The following is a 24844-nucleotide window of genomic DNA, read 5'->3' as shown; positions in this document are numbered from 1 at the left end:
CAAAACATATCTCTGTAGGAAATGTTTAATGAAAGGTCTGGAAAGCTAGCAAAAACTGTGTACTTAAACTCAACCATTTACTTCAATACTGCATTTGAATTATAGGAATTGTATAAACAATTGTATTATTTTAGAATTACATAATTGAACATCTATTCATATTTTTTTGATCATTTGCTTTTTACTATTTTATATTTTGTACGCAGTTGATTCCAGTGAGACTTTGCTACCTACTTCCATATTTGAATGAGGGTCCCTTAAAAGAAGTGTAATCATGATGAACGGAGATGTGGAGCTTGGACCTGTATCCATCAATGGAATGGGTCACTATGGCGACCAGGATGAAGAGGGTTATGAGAATGATGGCTTTGAACTGCATGAAGAGTCAAACTGGAATAGCGGCAGAACAGAAGAAGTAAGAGTGTTCAAGGGGAATTCCCAACCAGTTAAAGGATAGTCTGATAAGAAAGAGTGAAATTTTGTGAGTACAACAGTAAAAATCTGATAAAAATTAAAGAAGTTATGAAATTGTTAAGCCTTGGTAATTTTCACAAAACACTTCTTCAAAGGTCAATTTGAGTGTTTTGAAGTCATCACCTCACAGCTTGCCGTATCGTTTGTAAACAAAATCTTGAATTTTCCATTTTTTTTTTCTTCAAATGCAAGTATGCCCTAGTCTCAAAGTGTATTATATCTGTCTGGTTATTGTTTTGAAGTTATTCAGTCAATAATAATATTGTTTTGTGTTCTTAAAGCAGAAAAAAAAAAAAATTATTTATTGATGGAAAATTACGATGTTATTACATCAGCCACTCACTCAATTGCATTGCATAGTTGCATATATACATTGTACACGAATGTATATTATAGATATACAAGTGTATTGTAGATGTTGTATGTCAACCATTTGAGAACTATTTTGCAAAAATTTACAAAACAATTTCATAGCTTTCATCATTTTTTTTTGTACATCAAAATTTGATCAAATTTTCAATGTAGTGCGTATAAGATTTTACTCTTTCTTTTCAGATTAAATTTGAACTGGTCCAGAATTTCCTTTTGATACATTAGCTTTTGATTTAAAAAAAAAAGATGATACTAGAACAGTACTGTAAATTGCCAAAGTATTTGTAAAGGGAAAAGTCCACATTCCTTTTTTTCCTAGGTTACAGTACATGTCTGAAGCTCATGCATCATGCATCTATGGAGTCATGTGAAATACCTTAATCGTACTTGAACTTTTATAGAACCATGATAGTGAACAAAGAAGGGATGCTCCCTATGAAGTAAAGCTTTTTAGTCTAAATTACAGAATTTTTAAGGTAATTGGAATTGATATCTGTGGAAGCTACAAGGAGAGTGAGTGATTCAATTACCAGTATACTGTATATTATATATGATGTACAATTTAGAAAAAAAAAAGTTAAAAGCTATTATTTTGTGCTGAATGGCTGACAATGCAAACGTCATGAATTGTATGTACTCTGTCAAATAATAGCAAACTTCTTTGAGATACAAAGTTGACAATAAGATTAAAGGGATTATGGGAGAAGCACATGGGTAAATGGGTTTTGCAAATTTATGTGAACTTTGTCCTATTTTTAATTTAATTTTTTTTTTTTGTGAGCATGTGTGCTTTAACTATATGCACTCATTTTGTGTGAAAGTGTCTGCTCTGACAGAACTGTAAAGAGAAAGGATTACAGTGATATGAAGTCTTATTTCACTTGACCCTAATTAACAAAGCAAAATCAAACATCAGAATTTTAAAAGTTTCATCAAAATCAGAAGTGAAAACGAAGTTTGGGAATCTCATTTGTGAGTTTATCTTGTTCTACAAAACAGTTATATTGGCTCCAACCCCCTGTGGAACTTCAGTGAGGTGATGTTATCACCTCACTAACTCACCCATCAACCAGTATGCAAGTCTATTACATTTCCATGTATCTATTTAATGAAATTTTGAAAAATGTAAGTTGTATTTAAAGGTATCAGTGTAAGTTGTATAAAGGTATCACAGTGTTATAACAAAAATAGCAATGATGAATCTTAGGGGCAGGTGGATGTAGAGGCTACTTTAAAAAAAAAAAAATCCACAACAAGATTTTTGAACGCTTTTGTGTACAACCCAGTTGGAGAAATTAGGATATCATCAACTCGTCTAATTTCCATATTGGTTTGGATAGTTTCACTGTTCTTTGAAACCATGTAAACTTTTTAATTTCTTGAACTCATTTAGTCTTTGTATGATTTTGATGAAACTTCTACCATTCTCTTTCATTAATATTTAACTCTTTAATAATCAACTTGAACATGGACTTGTTATGGCTTCCAGATTTTCCAGCCAAAGTTTAGATTCTGATTTTAGAGGAATGATGTGATTGCACGTGTATGTCTGTGTTCAAAGTAACCAAAGCCATACTACTGTTCTCATTTCTCTGTCAACCATCAGGTGATTGACCTCATGACCATCCTAGAAATTGGCACAGGTGATGAGCGCTTTGGATTCTCTGTCATGGGAGGACTGGAGGAAGGGTTCCTGCCAAATGTGGATGCCATATTGGAGGGTAGGGTTTGAGTTCATCTAACTACATTCCTATTTTGCAAGCAAAGCTTGTTGACAATGCAGGTGCAGTGTAATGTCATTTCGCTTGTTTGACTTTGTTTCATATTTGCTGGTTTATTTGCCGTGTTGCTTTGAATTGAGTCATAATGGTTGACTGTATAGTACTTTACTGTATAGGCCCTACACTAAACTTTTGTAATCATGTAGTTGTCAGCCTTATTTTATACATGAGGGAGATCATGTGTTGTATCATTACTCTTAAGTCAAGTCTTAATTTGGAAAAACATCTTACAAGTGTAGGTCATAGTATTCTACTACTTTTGTAGAATCTATTGATTTTGAAGTTGTTTTCATATATGACAGTTAAATGCAACATAACAAAAGACAATGCCACTTTTGTCTCAGATTGATCTTCATATCAATATTGGGCCAGCCAGTATGAGCTCCAATGAAATGATATGATACATATCAAACAGCATGTATTCCCTTCATGGATCACCCTAATAATGTTGTTACCTCTGATTGTGCTTTGTTTGCCAGTTGGCATGTATTCTGGAGTTCTTTTTATGCAGATTAGCACAGATATCTGGAAGTTAATTGTTGATGAATACAGATTATCCAATCCCCATATAAATCCCAATTGTGTCACCATGGCCTTCCTGTTGGGCTAAGGCAAATAACAACACCTGAGTAGACTTGTGATGCTATAACAACACTGTAGGTCAAGTTGGGATGGATTCAGAGGGAGTTCACATGGCAGTTTGGGAATCTTGCTGATTTGTCATCAGCACAAAAAAATTGTGATTGGGATGGCAATCACAGTGAAAATGCCCTGCGCCATGTCCCATATGAACCACGATTTGATCATTGATGTTTTTAAAGGGGATGACTAGTGTCTGATCAGTGGGAATCAGTGGGATTGCTGAGGGATGATTGTTCCAATCCTTGTGGGATTCATTTAAGAGTACATTATATATCTATTCTTGTGTGAAAACTATTTGCTTCAGAATGGTCTCATATTCAAGTAATGTGCAGTTTAATGTTTTCAGGTAAGCGTCCCTGGTCAGGGACGGGGCATTAATCTGCACATTACTTGAATATGAGACCGTTCTGAAGCAAATAATTTTCACACAACAGTAGATATATAATGTACTCTTAAATGAATCCCACAAGGATTGGAACAATCATCCCTCAGCATTCCAACTGATTCCCATTAATCGGTTACTAGCCATCCCCTTTAAGCTCACAATGCATCACTTGCACTTCTTTTCACTGCCCACTACAGCAAGCCAATCAAGCCACATGTACATACTATATGTAAACAGGTCAGCAAAAAGTGCGTGAATGCCTGTCAAGGATGATGATGTGTGTATGTATGAGTGTTGGAGCCATCATGCTGCACATAAATGTGCTGCATGCTGGATGGCTACAGCAGGTGGGGGTCAGGCTGAGGTCAAAAAGGCACTCCATGTGAGTGCATTGGTGAGATTTTGGTCATCGTGTGAACCCTGCGAAAAATAATGATAATGATAATGTTTTGATTGTGATTGTTCAGAAGAATTTTTGCCTGGTTTGAACGGTGATCCAAAAAGTGAGATTTGGATCACAATTAGGATCGTGATTAAAACTCCCTGCTCCTTCTACCATTAGAACACACCTACTGAATGCTGATGAAAAAGCTTGGCAGATTAAGCTAAGTGCCATGGCACACATAGAATTAATTTTCCAAGCAAGTTTTTGGTGTATCAAAGTTGAGTTGTGTGAAAAGAATATGCATGAATCCTCTGTCATATTGTCCCTTAAGTTGTGTGTGTGTGTGTGTGCACGTGTGTGTGTTCTTAGGGCTAAGCCACATACTTTTTGTTCGGTTCCTCTTCTTTAGCAACTCTTGTGTTGCACTTACTGTACCTCATTTCCTAAAGTTCATGCTTGATAAAGAGCAGTAATGAGATTTAAGAATGATTCTGAAATCAAAGCTTAACTGCCTTGACTTTACTACGATATCACATAATTGATGGTTAAGAACAGTCTCTGTGATTTACGGTGTTGGAATCATGCTGGTACCTTTGCAGACAGTCTGTGCCATCCAAGCTCCTTTGGTGGTTGCATAGTGTGTTTGCATATAAGTGTATGTGTGGTACAGTTGAACCTCTCGTATCCAGACAAGTCGGGACCGGGGCTCATCCGGGTAAGGGATTTGGCCGGATACGGGAGACTCAATGCTTTATACATGTACATATACATACACATGTACTGATGTAGCCCATTGTAGTACCACATGAAGTAATGTGTATACTGCAACCTTTTCATTGTTACACTCAGTAACAGACCCCAAAATAGAGGTTCGTGTTTGCAAGAATGAAATAATTTTCTTTCATAAATTCTTGGGATGATTTACCTAAATAATTATTAAGAAATGTATCAAGTACATGTAATTCATGTGTGTTTGTGTAGGAGTTCTCAAGGAGTTGGGAATCCCCCTTTCCTCCCGTAATTATTTAAAATGTACTAACTCACATTATTTAGAACATACTGATCCATTATTCCTTAGACTAAAAGTTCTTAAAGTTGACGATATACACAAATTTCAAACAGCAATATTTATGTTCAAATACACGCAAAATCTACTCCCACTCTTCCACAACGCATTTTCCCTTAACAGGGATGTCCATGCTTACCCCACGCGCCATCGTAATGATTTCCATTTGAATAACCCTAAACTCCTATTAGCTCAAAAATCAATTCGGCATAACGGGCCTGATATTTGGAATTCACTCCCTCTCCACATAAAACAGTGCACATCTCTCTATTCCTTTAAGGCAAATACAAAGAAATATTTCTTGGCACAATATCATACGGTACAGTAATCATTAAACATGTACCTCTTATACTCAACAACAAGGCAATATTTTGGTCCACCCCCTTTTCCCTTTCTTTTACTTTGCTGCTTGACCCTTCGCCCATATTATAACATATTCAATCATTTTCTTAGAAGTGCTGACCATCAACACTTTCGCGCTTCATCACCTGCACACGCACTCACAGGCACCACTCCTGTTTACCAAGTAATTGTATAAAACTGGATTTACACGCATTTTAACATGGCCCATCCGTATTAGTGTTCAAGTACTACAATAAAAAATGGTAATTTAACTCTGGCTGTCCGTCTGTTCAAGCACGGCTTATAACGGCGGCCCTCTGCATTATATGTATATATTATATATTGTACTGTGAATCAAGTCATTATTGGCCATATAAACATTTTGTATGTTATTTAACGTTTCATTTGTCTTTATATACAAAATATGACTTACTATGTAATATGTCAATAATTTTCAGAATTGTATTTGTGTAATTGAACCTGCCTTTGTTATTTTTGTATTCTGAAAGAAAATATGAAATGCAGAAAATAAAATCTTTTCAAACAAAAAAAAATCACGGCGAGATTGCGTCCGTATAATAGAGAGATCTGGATAAAGGGAGGGCGGATAAGAGAGGTTCAACTGTATGTACATACAGTATCAGTACATGTACATTAATCTAATCATTTATGCCAGGTGCTGGCATATATCTTTATTTGTTCTCCATGTTGTAACATTGGCACGTTTTCAACAATAAGGGCAGTCTGTGTTGTCTGTTGCATGTTATAAAGAAGTTAATAAAGAAGAAAATGATATATGGTAGGGTTTGTATGACAACAAACATTTTGTATGACAACAAACATTTTGTAAATTATTATCTTGCAAGAATGTATGGGTGAAAAGGGTTGTGAACTGTCAAGAAAATTGAGCAGAGGTGGCAAAATTGATTCCAAGCAACATATACAGTGAAAGACTGCCATCTACTGGTGGGAGGTATACATGTGCATCTTTCTGTCAGAATGTGTAGTTAGGTGTGGAAGCCATTATGAGTATCACAGTTTGTGTATAGACCTTATGCATATATGAGGTCACACGGTCTTACCAACTGAAGGGCGCCCTCCCTCAGAGGGCAAGCGAAGCGTCGCTAGAGCGTGCTTTTACACGCGAGGCAATGTGCATATACACAACATCGGTGTTTCTTTTACTGTCTTTTCTAATGCATCTAACCCACAGCCCTAGATCGGCAAATTTAAGCTTGTATAGCAAAATCGACATTGGAGGTATGCATTGCACTCACCAGATTAATGATATATCCAACATTTTGGTACAATTTTCATGAAAAAAGATGCAATTACCAGCGGTCGTAACAGCTCATCAACCTATGAATCCGTTAGCCAATCACATGCGATGTAGATTTCTACGTGTTTTTTATAAAAACACGTACCTCGCATGTGATTGGCTAATGAAATTCAAAATGGCGACTTACAGCCAGCGAACGGCGATGTTGTGATACGGATACAAATTTCTGCGATATAACCTAGGAATACTCTAGTTACTCTGAGTATTTCGATTGCACAATGTGAGAAAGTTACCCCAAATATTGCTGCATAATGTGTCATGTCATGTCAAACTTGTTTGAATTTAAAAAAACTGCCACTGGCCTGGGGACTGGCGGCGAGTGAGGTGATCGCCGGTAACGCGCATAAGAAAAGCATACAGCTAGCTGCACGCGTGCATTGTCAAGGACTTCGCTTGCCCTCTAAGATGGCGTCGTGAGAGGTTGTGGAGCGAGTGATGACGTCAATGCATAAGGTCTATTGCAATCTTTGACCCAATTGCTGGGGTTTGCTGGCAGAACAGGGCCCTGTTTTATGAAGAGTTATAATTGATTATATAGTTGATTTCTATGATAAATCTATGGCAGCCTGTGTGGTAAGGAAATTGTTAATCAATTAAATATCTTTTGATAAAATGGGGTCCAGATAATACACACTGTATTTTACAATATTTTCTCAAAACAGTTAAGTGATGGTGATATAAATGCAGCAGTTTACTGAAACAGACAAGCTGCAGAGTTTTAATAAGCAAAAGGCTAACTTGTTTACTTATTTCAAGTATAAATTATTCATTCAGATCTGCCTTCACATAGCATTTTTTTCTTATTTGTTTCTCACTATAAAAGTTCATGAACTGTCTTGTGACCGCACTGTGACCTCTTATCGATTATAAAGAAGGACAATGGTCCAGGATCTGTTTATAGAAATACATAAATTGTAGCTGTATTCATGCGTAGCATGCAGGTGAACTAAGTACTCTGTGTTACACATTTTTTTGTTCGTTTATGAAATGCAAGATGAGCATGTCCTTTGTGTAACATTCAGTGTAACTATCAGTCAGCATACTTCCGTGGAATGGGAAGAGGAGGCAATTATTGACGAGTCTTACGTGGCATTTCATCATGTTTATTCAATTTCCATTTATCATACAGTTCATCAGCTATCAAGACATTAAAGGCATTGTTTAACATGTTCAGAAGAAACAAAAACCCAACTGTAGTGCTTCAAAATAGTTCTCAAATGTGAGTTAGGGAAACAAAAAGCCAGTTTAAAAATGCTAATCAGCATAACCAATGTTCGGTATTGTTAATACAAAATGTGAACAATAGTTATAATATAATTTTTTTTAATAGACTAAACCGTCTACAGTTATGGTTTAGTGAGAAAAATAGTGATATCTCCGTATATTTAAGGCTTAATTGCGAAATTGTTATATGGTAGGATGTTTTTGGATACAACCGACCTACCCATATGCATCAAATGTGATAACTTGAACATTCTTTAAATCACTGCTCCCAATGGTAAACGGTACCTTTAACACTTTTTCAAGCCATTAGAATATTTTTACTTGAATTCCATTGAAAAGATGTACCTTGTGTTACAATAGCATGTATCAAAGGTTAATTGACAACTTCCTCTTGGGCTCTCCATTATGATTGAAAATATGCTGTGAATTTTCATTAGATATTTTTTTCCTTTTTTTTTATAACCTGAGGACATATTTTGAAATCATGTCATGATAATGATCTTTCTTAAGTAGATTCTCAATCAACAAACAATTTAGCATTCAGCATTTATACTCTGAAGATGACTGTAATGGTAAAAATCCTAAATGCCACTATTGCAGTGACTTTAACCTTTAAAGGTCTTGTTTACCTTTGGGAACAGTGATCTAAAAAATGTTCATGATATCACATTTTGATGCATATGTGTAGGTCTGTTTTATCACAAAACATCCTATACCATATGAAATTTTTGCAATAAATCCTAAAATATAAGGAGATATCAGTATTTTTCTCATGAAACCATAACTGTAGACGGTTTAGTCTAGCAACATTTTTATTATAACTATTGTTCACATTTTGTCTTTTTAACAATACTTAACATTGATTATACAAATGCAAATTTTTAGAGTGGCTGTTTCTATCCCAAACTCACATTTTGGAACTATTTTAAAGCACTAATGCTGAGTTTTTGTTTCATCTGCAAACAGTATATTATGCCTTTAAGATTAAACAAATCATATATGATAATAATAAAACCTATATTCTTCAAATTAGGTTTTTAGTTTTCAAATACAGTTGACTGTAATTGTCTGTAGCCTAGTTTCCTATAGTCACCCAGAAAAAAAAAAAATATAAATTTTCAGAACATAAACTAGGAGCTTGTTGATTGTCACTTTTAATAAAGATGATCATAGAAAAGTCACCTTTAATAAAGATGATCATAGGAATTAGGTTTAGTCTCAAATACTGGATGCACTGTTTTCAAGCAGTCGTTCAATTGCAAAATACTGTAGGACATGTTGATATCTACTGTATCCTCTTTCTCTGTCAAATGTAATTTTCTTCATCTGTAGAGGCTGAGAGATTGATGAATCGCTTTTTATAATTCAGTGAGGCATCAGATGTGAATTGATCACATTGCATAGGGTTTTGCAAATAAGCAACAGATACAGTACTATAAGTTGCACTTATTTTTATGGAAGGATTGGGCACAAATTGTAAATGAACATGTGGTTGTGTTATTTTTTTTTTCATTTTACTTTTTTTTTGGGAGGATAATGGTCATTAAAAAAAAAATGCAAAGATGTTGCCATATCCACTAGTACTCTCCTATGGAAAATATTGTCCACTGAACATGTGACAGCAATGAAAAAATTGCCTTTATAGCTAATATACTACACAGATGAAAAATTGAGTCCCTTCTCCTGTATTCTTCAAATAGTAGATGAATGTTTAATAGTGAAGGACGACACTGATGATAATTTTGCTTTTGAGTTGTCCACTTGTTTGTGCCTCTGTCTTGTCCATTTGTTGGTCCTACAATGTACACCTTGTTATCACAATTTAAGAAAAACTGCTAGATGGATAACTTGTTACCTGGCCTAGGTCAAGTGGTAGTATTATCTGGGAAGAAGAATGATAATGGCAGGGATAAAAGGTCAAGGGTCATAGTCAGAGGTCACCAAAATTAAGCTGCACAATGTAAAGTGTCAATTCTTTGCCATGTTATTTGATGTAATGGACAAAAGCAAACTGGAATATTTCCTTTGTGGAGAGTGTTATACATAGGCCAACCCTTGGTCAGACTTTGTAACTTTAGGTCAGTGAACTTCATCAAAATGTGACCCAGCACCACAAAACCCAAGGCAAAAAAATGCTGGGGTTTTATACTTTTAATAGGCCTGAAAATTGATTTTGGGTCAACTTTGTTGATTTTCGGCTTTCAGTAATTGCTTGACGGAGGTCAGTTTGGAAGCATAACATTTGTAAGTTGTATTCCTAGCAGATATTATGGACCTACAGATCCCTCTATTTAGGTGATCCGAGTATCCTCTCGGATCACCTTCTGTATCTGTACGGATTCTTTGTTTTTCTTCTTCTTCTTTATTTCTCCTCAAAAGTTGTGCAGAGGTTAGCTCAGAAAGTGCATTGCCTCTCAATGTCAGACTTATACCATATATGTATCATGTCGCAAAGACGACAGCGCAAGTAAAATCATAGTGATCAGTCGACCGTGACGTCACTATGACGTCATTATATGAAAACACATTTTCATGCATATCTCATTAATGGAATGGAATATTTCAATGAAATTCACGTCACATATATTTCAAGTCAAGCGCATTCTACTCATATTCTCAAAATTCATTTTTATCTCAAAACGCGCGCGTACGCGCGCGTTGAAATATTTGTATGCTCAAATCCAGCTCAAATTTTTTTTGCACACGTTTCAGACCATTTGGAGCATTTTTTGAAAAATTGAAAAAATTGGACGGACGCGTACGCGCGCGCACATATACGCACGCACAGCTAATATGAAATAGAAATTTTCAATTTTTTCACACGGATCGGATGTCCGAAATTTCAAGGAATATTTCTACCAAGTTTCAAGTCGATCCGACTCAATATGACGTCATACGGGCCCGTCAAATTCAAAATTCCGCGCGTGCGTCAATGGGGATACACAGTGCAACTATGCCAAAAAACCGCCAATTTTAAATCGGATTTTACTCGTCAGGATGGACGGTGACCCCCCATTTTCTTTACATATTCTGAAAGGTGATGAGTTGTACATGTCATTTCATGGGCTGGCTATGCTGATAAAATGATTAAAAGATATCGAATTTCTTAATAAAGTCAAAAAAGTAAATTTTCAAAATGACGTCATCAAATTTCAAGTTTACTCGAGCGTATCTCACTAATCCCTTGCCAATTTTCACCCAAATTTCAATATGTTGTAGCTTATGAAATGTTCTTTCATAAATGTAATTAAACAATTTTGATTTGATGACGACATCACCTCGAAAAAATGGATTGAAGGTAACCTTGTCAAATTTGACCAGTTTACGTGTGATCTCTATGGGAGTGCAATTTTTATTGAAATGAAAATTGACATGACTATCTTTATCGAGCACTAGCTCACTTATGCTTCGGTGAATTTCTCTAAGATTTTAATATGTTGTAGCTGAGATGTAGGGCTATCGTAAGTGTGCCCTTCTTTTTTTCATACGTTGTCGGGATCACGTGAAAAAACTTGGTTGAAATTAAAGCTTATCTTCGATGTATTGAAATATTTCTTTCTTTTTGCAACTTTCTTTGCAATAACTCAAGAAAAACAGCCCCTATCACCTTCATATTTTGCACATGTTTAGTTCATGTCACGAAAATTATTTCATAAAATTACAACTACTTGATCAGACGCCATCTTGGGTATGTAAATTAGGGTCAAAGGTCATAGATGTTTCATCCTGTATCTTGGTGAATACCTGTCCTATCTTTCCCATATTTTGCACACGTAAAGACCATGTTACAGGGATCATTTCATAAAATAACCACTTTTTGCTCAGATGCCATCTTGTCTTTGCAAAGTGGGGTCAAAGGTCATATGTACTTCTTTTTCTATCTTTGCTATGACGTGTTATCTCTATGGGAGGGAATTTTTTAGATGTGAAAATTGACATGACTCTCTTTATCGAGCACTATCTTACTTATGCTTCGGTGAATTTCTCTCAGATTTTAATATGTTGTAGCTGAGACTTTGCACTATCAGGACTCGAATCATTGATTAAAAAAAAGATCGGATCACCTTAATTTGTCAGTGATGACAAATTACAATCTCTAGTTCATTTTGTTTTTCTCCATTTTCCAACCATGAGATATATGAAAACATGCATGAAAACCTTTCAGAAACTTAAAAAAGTCACCATCAGCTCTAATACTCCGACATAATCCTTCATAGAATCTTGTTAATGAGCGCACCAAGGTTTAAGGTTAGTGTGATAAAACATTCATCGTGGTCACCATGGAATTTTGAATTGCTTTCGTTCCACAGATAGTAAAGGATGACTAAGTCCACTGAGTACACCCTCAAATCTTCAGAGCCCTTTTTCTCAAAAGCAGCATTCATACTACAGTATGTTCATGTTGATTTACAAGATTCTAAGATTCTAATTCAGTAGGTTTTTATAGGGACTTCCAGTCATAATAAGCAATGATTCTATAGCTGAAGATTTTTTTTTTTTTTTTAAATGTGAAGAAATATCTGCCAAGTTTTAGTGGGTTTCATGCTACAGCTAGGGTCTCAAAGGTAAATGAAGGAACAGAACTTATGGTACAATGTAGATCTATACAATAATTGAGAAGTGTAGGCTTGTCAGTCTGCTACATGTGTAGCAATCAAATTCCATGTTTTTATGCCTCCGCCACGTAGTGGTGCCGGAGGCATTATGTTTTCGGGTTGTCCGTCCGTCCGTCCGTACGTCCGTACGTACGTCCGTACGTACGTCTGTCCGCTTTCGTTTACGCGATAACTTGAGTAATATTTACTGGAATTTTACCAAACTTGGTCCAAGTATGAAGTATGATGGGGCAATGATTTGATTAGATTTTAGGTGAAATCGGCTAAAGGTTAAAGGTCAAAGGTCAAGGTCAAATCATGAAATTTATCCGTTTACGCGATAACTCAAGACTGTATGGAGCAAATTTCACCAAACTTTGTTGGAGGATGATGTATGATGGGACAATTACTTGATTAGTTTTTCAGTGAAATCGGACAGAGGTCAAAGGTCAAAGATCAAGGTCAAATCTTAAAATTTATCTGTTTACGTGATAACTCAAAACTGGATGAAGCAGCTTTCACCAAACTTGGTCCAAGGATGATGTATGATGGGACAATTAGTTGAATAGATTTTAGTGACATTGACAAGAGGTCAAAGGTCAAAAGGTCAAGGTCAAATGCTAAAAATGTTGCTATTTCCCCCATATCTATGCAATGCCCGCAGTTATTTTCTTGAAACTTAGTGTAGACATGTACTACTGCATAAAGATTCTCCAGAGAGAGTTTCATGTCATAAGGTCAAAGGTCAAAAGGTCAAAGGTTAGGTGAAAATGTTGCAATATCACTTTTCTCACAAATGGTTCAATGTATCTTCATGGAACTTGGTACATATGCATGTACTGACTGGCAGGGATTATCTAGGGAATTTAGGGGTCATGGGTCAATAGTCAGGGGTCAAAGGTCAAGGTCAACTCCTCAAAATGTTATTATTTCCCTCATATACTAGTATATGCAATGATTGCATTATTAGTTTTAAAGTTTAATATATGTACATGTATTACTTAATGGAGATTCTCTTGGAAATTTCCAGCCAGAAGGTCAAAGGTCAAAGGTTAAGGGTCAAAGGTTAGGTTTAAATGAAAAAAAGATATATTTTGTACTGTAATTACATTCTTTCTTCATACCTTGAAAATTATACTCAATGCATAAACTTATAATAAGGTCAGTCAGAAGTCAAGTAAAAAATTTCAATTCCCCAAATATGTGTACCTGCACTCTTTAATAGACAATTAGAGCAAACCCAGTTCATGGAAAGTGAACATTCAAGATATTTCTGATAAACCTGTTATTTCAATATTTTGCCAGTTATGTGAAACTGTCATCACACATTGTGAAGACATTGTACTATACACCTATTGGGAGAATCATGCATTATGGCGGAGGCATCAGTCGCCGTAGCGACATTTCTAGTTTGTTTTGTTTTGTTTTATGGCTGCAAGCCTTATGCATTACAGTGCTGTCCATTACAGTGAAATATTGTACAGGCATTGTGCACTTATTATACATTGTAGTACACTTGTGGCATCTCTCTGCAGTGACTCAGGCCGCGTTCATGCGAATTTCGTAGCCAGAATCACAAACATGAATCATGATTCAAAACGGCGTTTCAAATCACGGTCTTGGCGGAAGAGCGTTCATGCGGGCTTTCGCAACGCTGATTCTGGCTCTGCTCATCCTTTGCCATTGCGCAGCGCACTGCGCAGTTTGACCTTGTCTCTGCAACTCGAGCTAGACCTCCTTATGCCAACTGATCAGTCAGTTTATTATAGGCCTTATACGTTTTTATTTCGGTGAATACTTTCCAGTAAGGTGTGGCATTCAGGCTCTATCCACAGATCGAGGAATAATCCTAATTCTTCGTCTCTCCAATTGTTTCCCTTGGTAGACACAGCACTGCAGCCATTATTTTTTAATCAACTCAATCAGAGAGTAATTACATGTATCATTATATTAAACAGCTAACGTTAGAAACTACCGTAGAATCGGTGTATGGCGTTGATGTAAACAAACAAGTGCAAGTATGGTACCGAAACACACGATTCATAAGACGTACACAAGCGCGCGAACAGAGCAAGAAGCTGTGGGATACCTTATGAGACACGCATGCGCACAGCGAACAATGATGTCATAGAATCATGATTGAAATCACGGTTGCGTTCATGCGGTTTCTGCGATCGTGATTCTGGCAGAGTCATGATTCAAACTGCCCTTGTTTCCACGTTTCAGATCGGCGTTTTGAAACGCGTTTAAATGGAAAAATCGCATGAACGCAATGCAACTAAACACGTTTAGCGACTAAACGTGTTTAGAAACACAATTCTAGTTTCGCATGAATGCAGCCCTAAAGAACATGTGTATCTTCCTCTTTTGATATTTGTCACACTATTGGAATGCTATAGGCTGATAACTGTGACCACATGGTACGTCTGCAATTAAATTCTTTTCAAACTATCTGGTAGATTTGAAACATGAAAACTGATTTTAGTGTTGAGATAGTTGCAGGTAGACATGAGTTGACACTTTCTGCAGGGAAATGTCACGCAGAAACTGCTTTGAATTTGAATGAGGATTATGTAGTTTGTTGGTTGAAGGCAGGGGTGTATTCTTATAATATGATAAGTTGAAGGATGATACTGCAATTTGCAATTTCTATGATTCTTGAGATCCTAGATGTAGATCCTAAATGTAGAATAAGAAAAATGTGTAATTGTAGGTGAATAGAGAGTGGAAAGCTAATTCTGTTGAGGTACTTTGACAGGATGAGCCATGATGTTTACCAGACTCAGTTTTTCCATCAAAACAGGATTAGTGATTAAAGATCTGCTCCACCCAAATCATCACTGACGTCTATTTTACGATCAAGAGAAGTCTACACCCCCCCCCCCCCCCCCCCCCCCCCGCAAAATTTCAAATGGAAAGCTTCCTTTTCCCCCCACCATGTCGTCTTATGAGGTTTCACTTTGCTCCATAACACTATTAATAAATGGAACTTCCTGATGAGGGTTAGAGAACTTTCATCACTGGCATATATACATTCTGTAGAGCAGTGCTGGCCTGGTTAACTAAGGCCATGTAAAAAAAGAAAGTAGTTTCTCGTTTAGGTTTTTGAAGATAGGCAATGAGGGAGGTCTTTAGCTATTTGATATCTTACAATCTTTTTTAAGGATCTTTGAAAGGAAAATAAACTGTGTTTCTTGCGCAGTATTTCTGAGAAAGGCAACAAGGAAGGACTTGCTTTACTATTTACTGTATCCAATTTATGAAATGATATCAACACTATGATGCCCATGGATATAATCTTATATGAGAAACCAGGTCACAGCCTGATCTTCACACTGTGCACTTTGAACCATTATTGAATTTATGAATGTATATTTTTCAATTACAATACATGTATTTTATGTAAAACAAATTCATGCATGAAAAAAATACATGATAATAATGTTTTTTTTTTCCCCAGTGATACAGATTTAATATAATATGGAAACATATAGAAAGGTAGACACTTGGGAAATTCACTCTCTAGCCTGTTTCAGGGTGGTATCATTAGGCTTGACCAGACTGGACCCATTCATGAACTATTTGATGAGGCAGTGCAGAATTTGAATGCTATTCATTAGGCATTTTCACATCAGCCCGATGTTTCGAAATAGCGTGCTATTTTCTGACTTGGGAAATTAACCCAATAACGAAAAAGCGCTCTATTTGATAATGTGAACACAAATTAGCGTGCTAATTGTATCGCTCTGATCGAGAAAATTTCTCGAGTCCAACTCGGGAAATTTCTGAAATAGCGGGATAGTAGCGCGCTATTTGATAATGTGAAAATGACTCGAGAAATTAGCGCGATGCATCCCATCATGCCTAGCGTGTGTGACCCGATCAATCGAGGCAAACTGCACACAAATCATGAGGAATTTTTGAGAGGGCACACACATTACTGATGCTGTTTGCACATACTCAGCTGTCGAATTAGCTCGAAAAAAAATCGGGCTAATTCTCTTCGGGCTGATATGAATAAGAATTGAAATAGCGCTCTAATTGGCAATCGCGAAAAATATCTCGAGCTTGGACTTTTATCGGGCTGATGTGAAAACGCCTAATGTTGCCAGATCATGTGAAGCCGCTGCATGCATACAATGTGCAAGCTAGGGTGATAACTCACACGGAGTGCACTTTTAAACATATTCCTTATACAGTGTATAAACTGACCTGTCTGAATTTTGCAAAAGCAACATCATCTGAATTTTACAGAAAGATGAGTGTGTGTGGAATTCAATCATTTGATTAATGAACAATCTTGTTTGGATTGAAATATGAAATTCAAGGAGGCTGCTGCACTTCCCCGCTTAATACTAATAGGAAGTTTTCCAATCAAGTAAGAAAGCATGAACTTAAAGCACTTTCATATTGGCAAAAAACATGTTTGTAAACATTTTAGAAATTTTATAATTTTTTCACCTTTGCCCAAAGGGTGCTGCCAGAGGCATTAAATTTTGGGGGGTTGTCCATTTTAAATCTGTCAGTCCATCCTATCCACATCTCATTATAATGACGTGAAAAATGAAATAGAAAAAAAAGAAGAAGCTTGATTGGCTTTCTTGGTACCTGGCCCAGGTGTAAATGGCTAAACCGGTAGATGGACTGATATCATTTTGGGCAAAATCCCACAAGGGCCAAGGTCAAAAGTCACTGAACCTTGGCTAGAGATGTAGCGCTTGCCAGATGTTCACCTTTATGTATGAATTACTTCAGCTAGAAATGACTAGTGATGATGTGAGTTGGTTGATAGGGTAGACACTTGTATACATTGACAATTAATTGCAGGATTATGATATTGGGAATGAGTCAAAGGTCAGGTATGTATGCATACATCTGTTATCTTGTGGTTAAGTGCAAGAGTTGCACCTATGTGGAAAGCCACAGAATTTTTGACATGACTGTTGGATAAGTATGTCGTTTGCAGTAAGCACTCAGTAGAGCTCTAGGGACATGATATAGGGTGCGTTTATCCAGAAACTTTGTGAGACAGAGTCATGATCCTAAACACATTTGAGGAATTTTCGGGCAGCAGATATATGTAACCATGTTTTCGTTATGCATGTAGAAACATTGATATTGAAATGCCATTCAAAGGGTGATTTGAAATGCATCTGAGACCATGATCGCTTTTCTGCGAGTAGATGAATACCATGCCATTTTGAAACACATTGATATCTCCCAGTCAAATTCCAGTATACACGCCACCAGTTACAAAAAAGCCTGGCTTAAGTGGACGTCTAACAACTTCCTGGGTCAAATAGCGTGAAGTACACTGTGATAACACTCAAATCACAATAAATGTGGCACCCGGAGAATTGAGTTTGAAACCACATTTGTAAACGCCATTCGAAACGCATTTTTCAAACATGATTTTCCCTCTCAGGTTAGATAAACGCAGCCTTGGTGTCTAAACACACCATCACATATGGGAAAACAAATCAGAAATGTTAGAAACAAAGTTCTTTAAAAGTGTGAAATCCGTTTTCAGTAAATGACCCTGATGTCTTAGTGTGTAATTATGGACTCTGTGATGTTTTCATTTCTCAGGGGTAAGTGCTATTATCTGGTGTAGCTAAATGTAGGAATATATATGCTTTTAACTGCATGGCACAATACACAGTTTTGTTGCAAATGAAGAAGGTGAAGTGTGTGGTTGTGCTGTGTAAGTAGTTTAATCATTACCTAATTTAGATTGAAATCCCCAGGATAGGCAGTTTTTGTATTGCCTGTAACTTGATTTTTAAGTACTTCAATAGTTCCCTGTTCATACAGTGATTGGGTAAAGACCACAATACAACCAGGTAGCAAAATCATATCTGCAATCTAGAGAACAAAGACTGTTAACCTGTTGAGGACAAATTGATTTTGATAAGTAAACACGCATTTCCCATAGACACCTGCCTGAATATCCAAGTATCAACTAATTTCTTGCTTGACAACTCACATTATGGAAATGTGATAGAATAGAAAGGGGCTTTATTTTTGATATTCTGCTAAAGTGGAGCCTAAGGGAATATTCCCCTTTTACTATTCCAGTATTATTCTTTCTTTTTTTTTTCATGCAAGTTGTTTTGTATGTACTGATCAGGCTTCAACTGTAGTTTCTTCAATCAGACAAGAACAGCATTAAAATCCCAAACATGATTTGGGTAATATGCTTACTGGAGAGATGTACATTGTAGACACCACTATTATAAGCATGGAGCTACAGTGGCTTCATGGTTTAAGTGAGGAAAATATTGGTGACAAACATCTAGGCTCTGTCAATGATGTTCTCAGTTTCTAGAGGCTCCAGAATTCATGAGATAAATAACATGTGTATCAAGTAGGGCATGAGATGATTCCATCTCCTAGGGGTTTAGGCTTACATGTATGTTGTGCTTGAAAACAAACAACATTTACTTAATTAATCATTTTTACTTCTGAGGATGAAATGAGTATATCTGGAAGATGTTATCATACTGGTAATTTGAAATGTTTACTTGCAGTTTGTAAAGATAAAATAAGCTGATAACTCAATTGATGATATGAACAGAAATTTGTGCAGTGTAGCTAACGAGTAACAGCTCAGGAAGGAAACATACACTACATTTCAAGTTGTTATTATGCCTACCATGTATTACTTTTTATAATTGTAAATTACAGACAGGTATTGCCCTAGGAAATAATACAGGGAAATTTGGAGGGTTAAGATGACTTTTGAACTTTGAGCAGATGCCAAGCTGTGACATTTTATCATTATTAAGAGGGCTTCTAGAAGAGATATGATTTCTTTATGCAGCTGTCATTTGTATGACGCACCTCTTGACCCCCGGGATAGGTGCGTCAAAGTACCAATGTGCGTCATACCTTTTAGGTACCATGACGTACCCTCCGTCACAAAAAGTGACACACCTTTATGAGACATTGACGCATTAACCATGAAAAATGGTGACGCACCTCTTCGTGAAAATGACTGACCCTTGACGCACATGTTATTCGCGGTACGTACCAGACTGGAAAAGACAGTGTGCGCTCACGCAATTCGCAATTGCCTGCGAACTGTGTGCACCGAACGGAAATTCGCGCGCGTGAACCCCTGTCGCCTACGGACCCTTGGATGTTTACATGGATCGCCGTGGTATCCCCATGTGTGGGCGGCTGGGGAGCGTGAGTATAGTAGCTTAGCTGCACAAGCCAGCTGCCACTACACTACAGTCCCCTATTTCGTTTTGAGTCGGGGTAGAAGCGTTCCGTTGTGCAATGTCTGCTTGTATTTCTCTTCTTCTCCATCCGCTTGTCCCTTTCCTCTCAAGTACGAAATGATTTTTAGAGTGTTGTGTGTGTTTTTTGTAACGTTATAGCATCATTTTTCTGCAAGGAAGAGGTGAGTTTCTGTTCGTGTATTGATGTGCACTGCAGTATGTGCAGATGAAAAGCGTTCGAACTTTCTTTCCCGAGGCCGAGTATCGTGGAAATTCGATGTAGGCCTATTTCTAGGCCTATCATATAACAGAATACTTATAACAAACTATTTTCCGGTCAAAATGAATTGATTTCCTTTGTTTTGTATTGTTTATTGACTTGATCCTAAGGATCTCGTCGCAATACCGAGTTTCCAATGTCTATATTTATTTTCGCGTAGCTTTCGGTGCTGCCAACTTTTGCTAGGGCCTAATTAAATTTACTACACTAAACTTACCGTTCTCCACTGTCGTTTCTCACACCTTGTTTGGTACGATTTCTTCCATTTTATATCACTTTATCCGTTCCCTTTGTACTTTGAAGTATTTTACGTAATTCTTTCAAGTGTCTCGCACTGCTATTTTCGTAACGGCGATTTTTCCGCTTGCTGCAATCACTTTTTCGAACCGAAGCGACGAAGTCTGATACCAGCCGCTTTAGTGTGCTGTGGGTTGTCTTTCTAAATACATGTACCGGTATTTGTGTTGTTGGGAGGTGTTGATACTTTGTATTTGTTATTTATTTTCCTAGGTGTTTGTCTCGAGGGACTACATTGTATGCGTGTTTCTTAATGTTGATAGGAAAAGGCTAAAATTGTCTGAGTGATGTCTGATGGTGATGATGATAACTGCTGGTGGAAAAAGACGGCTTACTGTGAATGCTGAGCGTACGTGCCGTTTGTTTTATTTCACTTTCCCTCTTATTCTTCTTTCCTCCTTACTCTTCTTTTCCCTCCCAAGAATGATAAAAAAAGAAATTACGTACACCTCACAACAAAAAAGAACCACGTGCTACCAACCTTCGTAAAGTTAAATCTAAATGTTCAACATCACCAAAGAATAAGGGGAAAGCACGAATGACAATAAATCAGAGCGAAGAGATTGTGGTTACATGCAGTCTCTTCGGCTCGAAGAAACTTGACACCCCACCTCTCTCCCCTTGTGGAAATTTCCACAAAAGCAGGTGCCACACCCAGGTGCGTGCCAGACGAAAGAATGCGCGCACTGGAATAAACAGCGTGTAAATATCCTGGAAATATCGATCGAAGAACCAGCTCATTAGTTGAGTTAAAGGAATCATTGCAAAGATATCGTGATTCTATAGCCTTTCTTTTGGCGCATAGTAGGAAACATCAAACAGTCGAATATAGTGTAATTGATCGAATATCTTATGTTCCCTAAACACTAAAAAAAAAAAGATCGATTAATCAGTCAATTAAAAATGCAATCACAGAAATAAAAAGGTCTCGTATGCCCAGAGAAATTCACTACGAGTAGGTTCAATGAGATGCAGTCATCACCTGGTTAGACAGCAAAATCATGACAATTAATTTCAGTTCACGCTCATCATAACTACTTATTACTTATCAAAGTTTTGGCTATCAACATTCGTTCGTACGTGTTTTTTGTTTGTTTGTTTTGTATGTTTTTCCTCAAGTGAAAGACGTAATGATTTCTTCGTATCGAACGTAGACTGTATGTTTACCGTTTATCCAAACAGTAGGCGCCTAGGCGTACTTTCTGAATATATTCAGAAATTTCTATCAACATTTTAAATATATTACAAGACTCCCAAATACCAGTTGAAAAAAAAATAAGAAATCGAATTTTTGAGATATGAACAACAACAAAAAATAACTAGATCTGTCGTCTTTGGGACACGATACATACATGGTATAAGTATGAACTTGATAGGCGTAGCACTTTCTGAGCTAACCTCTGCACAACTTTTGGGGAGAAATAAATAAAGAAAGAAAGAAAGAAGAAGAAGAAGAAGAAGAAAGAAAGAAAGAAAGAAAGAATCCGTACAGATACAGAAGGTGATTCGAGAGGATAATCGGATCACCTAAAAATGCATAGGAAAAGACCACTTCAACTTCGAATGACTTCGAATTTCTCAAAACCGTTCCCTAGTTCATGGACATCCCATAGAAACGCGTGTTTTGATACACAACTGTATAGGCCTACACGTTGCTATGGCATGTCCTCGAACTATCTAGTTTCGCGAAACTACGGCCTGGCATGGCCACAGTAATTTTTTTTCCGTAACCTCCCGCCTCCCCTTCCCCGATTCGAAAACAGCTTGATTGAAGCCCCTGCCTATATTTAAACACGAACCTTATTAAACCCTAAGTTAGGTACATGGTTTATATGGCTAGTGTTTGAATAGAATTTACTATTTTAAGTTAATATAATAGACTGTCAGTATTGCAACTGATTGACAAATTGCCCTACATCGACGTAAATATTTTGTTCATAAATATGAATAAGACTCTCAGTAGTTCCATAATCATTTGTGTGTCGATCGGCAGGTTAGGGTTACGGAAAAAATAATCGCGGCCTGGCCTCTGCTCTGCCATGCCACGTCTTCTGTATACACGTGTATGTACGCCTGTACTGTATACATGTACAACACGGTCCACATCACGCACGTGGTTTTGCAGCAGATTTCACGGTCGACGGTCGGTCGATGCTACACTACAACAGTGAATGCGATTGAAGGATAGCGAGCTTCGCGATGCCGCGGGCTGTATGTGATGATTTTAATCACAAATCATGTTTGGTAGTGTGGTTTTTTGAGCAAATTTGTGCTCAAACCTTCTGAAAAGACCTTTAGTCTGACATCAGATAGAAAAAGAAGACATACGAGAATGAAGTGAGTATCAGTATGTTATAATAAAACTGAATGAAAATTGTGTCATTTTCGCGTTTTCAGGAGCCGCTGAATTCGGCCGGCTCGCGATCGCGAGTTTGTTTTATTCTGTTATGGAGGGATACCATGCAAGAAGCCTCGCAAAATTACATGACGGTCCCATTAACGAACCTTTTGACACACTCTGGTTAAATGACCGACAATGACGCACATAATGGGTCAGTATTGTGACGGACATTTTGCTCCCATGACGGTACCACGCGTCATCAAATTGGTGGTACTTGACGCGACCATGACGCACCTTTCCCGGGGGTCAAGAGGTACGTCATACAAATGACAGCTGCATTATTCCAGAGATTTGTGAACCAATTGCACAAACTCACGTTTGTGCTTACAAGCCATCCTAGCTAAGTACAGCATATTGCTCAGGAGTTTAATCAATATTGACAATGAGAAGCTGCTAGATACATCTTCAGATATATGTACAAGGATTGCTTACTCCAGGTCTTGCCTGGTCATTGTCTTTCTTAATCCTACTCTTGCATTCCTTGGCAAATTTCACCTGACAACATCGATGGACACAGCTATTTTTACTGCTTTTTTTTTTTCTGAGAATGCATTGGAAAGACATACATCAAATTGTTTGCATTAAAAAGGAATATATCAGTAACCATCCTTGGATGAACTTCAGAGAGCTCAAAGTGTTCAAAATGAAGTATTCATAGGGAAAAAAAAACACATTCATGTGACAAACATTGAAGGGAGAGGTAATAACTAAAATAAGTGAAATTAAAATCATTGACAAGAGGTATGTATGAAATACAATGAACTGGTTTTTGAAAGCAAAATAACATTGGATTTAGACTTTTATTATTGCCTATAGGACTTTGCATTAGCATTGTCCTCTCTTTTTCTTGAAGAGAATGACTTTTCACACGTGAATGTGAGAGGGAATGAAAAAATGTTAGGGAAAAAAGCCATGTTAGAATACATCATTAATATCAAACATTAGGCATTCCTTTGCTAATATAGTATGTATGGTTATATAATTGATGGTTCATTTGATTTGCCATTTTGCTGGCTTTCAGACTGCAGTGTAGCAGAGGCTGACATAATCTACTTTATTCAAGTCTTGTTTATTGATCAGAGTAGGATAAGGATATCATGATGCCATGCTCCAACCACCTGCAAAGAGCTTTTCAAATGTAGCAGTTGGATAGGCTGTGGTCTGCATCAGCTCATTACCCCCCCCCCCCCCCATTATTATCCCATAGGTAAATTCTTCCTGTACAGGGAGGGGCCTATTTGGGCATTGCATAGTTTGTGATTAGACATTAGTATCTAACAGGGGAGAGGAGCAGGTCGGGAAGACTCCTTCCTCACAGCGTCTTTATAATGTCTTGTTGATATTGGCAGCAGGCGCAAGTAGCATTTGGCTCCGTGAGGGTGGCAGACGAAGGGGCGGAGAATCACTCTTGTGTGCTGAAAGTGGGTGAGGAAGCCGCTGTGGTTTGTAGCAGGATTTATGAGGTCATTCACAGGCTCCTCTAACCACTTTTGACCCAAAACTTATCTTCAACATCACCCAGGTCAATTGTGTTGTGTTGTGGGCTCTTGTATGGGACAGACATTCCTGGAACTCAATGGGGAGAATCGGTGGCACTCGACCATGTTTAGCTCACGTAGCTTGTTGACTTTTTAACTCAGCTCCGGGCTCCATGTGGGTGTGTGTGTTACAGCAATGTACTAGCCAACCAAAGAGGGGAAAAGAAGTGTGGGATCAAAACTGGGATTGCGCTGTCTAAGTCTGATGGCTACATTAGGACTGGTGTGTTATTATGTGTCCATCGTCATTGAAATCCAGTGCCTGAGTTTGACTTTGTTTTGAAATTGGAAAAATCCAGCCTGAAATGGCCTTTCATGCTGTGGTTGTATTGAAGTGGAGTTCTCATGGTTCACATGTGGTAAGTCATTCAAGTGGAATGCTGAGGATCTAGCCAAACGTGAACCTGAGTATTTGGAGTGTGACTTTGCTTTTGTGTTTTATCAGCTGTCAAACTGTGATTACAAAGGTCAGTGTAAAGGAGGCAGATGGAACAATT

At 37.3% G+C, this 24844-nt stretch overlaps 1 protein-coding gene across 2 annotated transcripts in view; it reads left to right on the top strand.

Annotated features, from left to right (window-relative positions):
* LOC139732390 (protein PALS1-like) overlaps positions 1 to 24844 on the top strand; it is a 162749-nt gene that overhangs the window by 19070 nt on the left and 118835 nt on the right. For both annotated transcript variants that reach the window (XM_071643256.1, XM_071643255.1), the window contains exons 2-3: positions 207 to 415; positions 2453 to 2567. In XM_071643256.1, the coding sequence (XP_071499357.1) occupies positions 275 to 415; positions 2453 to 2567 (256 nt within the window). In that variant the 5' untranslated portion in view covers positions 207 to 274. The remainder of the gene's footprint in view (positions 1 to 206; positions 416 to 2452; positions 2568 to 24844) is intronic.

Source organism: Diadema antillarum, unplaced genomic scaffold, assembly GCF_040938485.1.
Source record: "Diadema antillarum isolate AM-2024a unplaced genomic scaffold, OU_Dant_1.0 seq00000418_RagTag, whole genome shotgun sequence".
In the NCBI taxonomy this organism is placed as follows: Eukaryota; Metazoa; Echinodermata; class Echinoidea; order Diadematoida; family Diadematidae; genus Diadema; species Diadema antillarum.
This window is presented reverse-complemented; position numbering and strand designations above follow the sequence as displayed.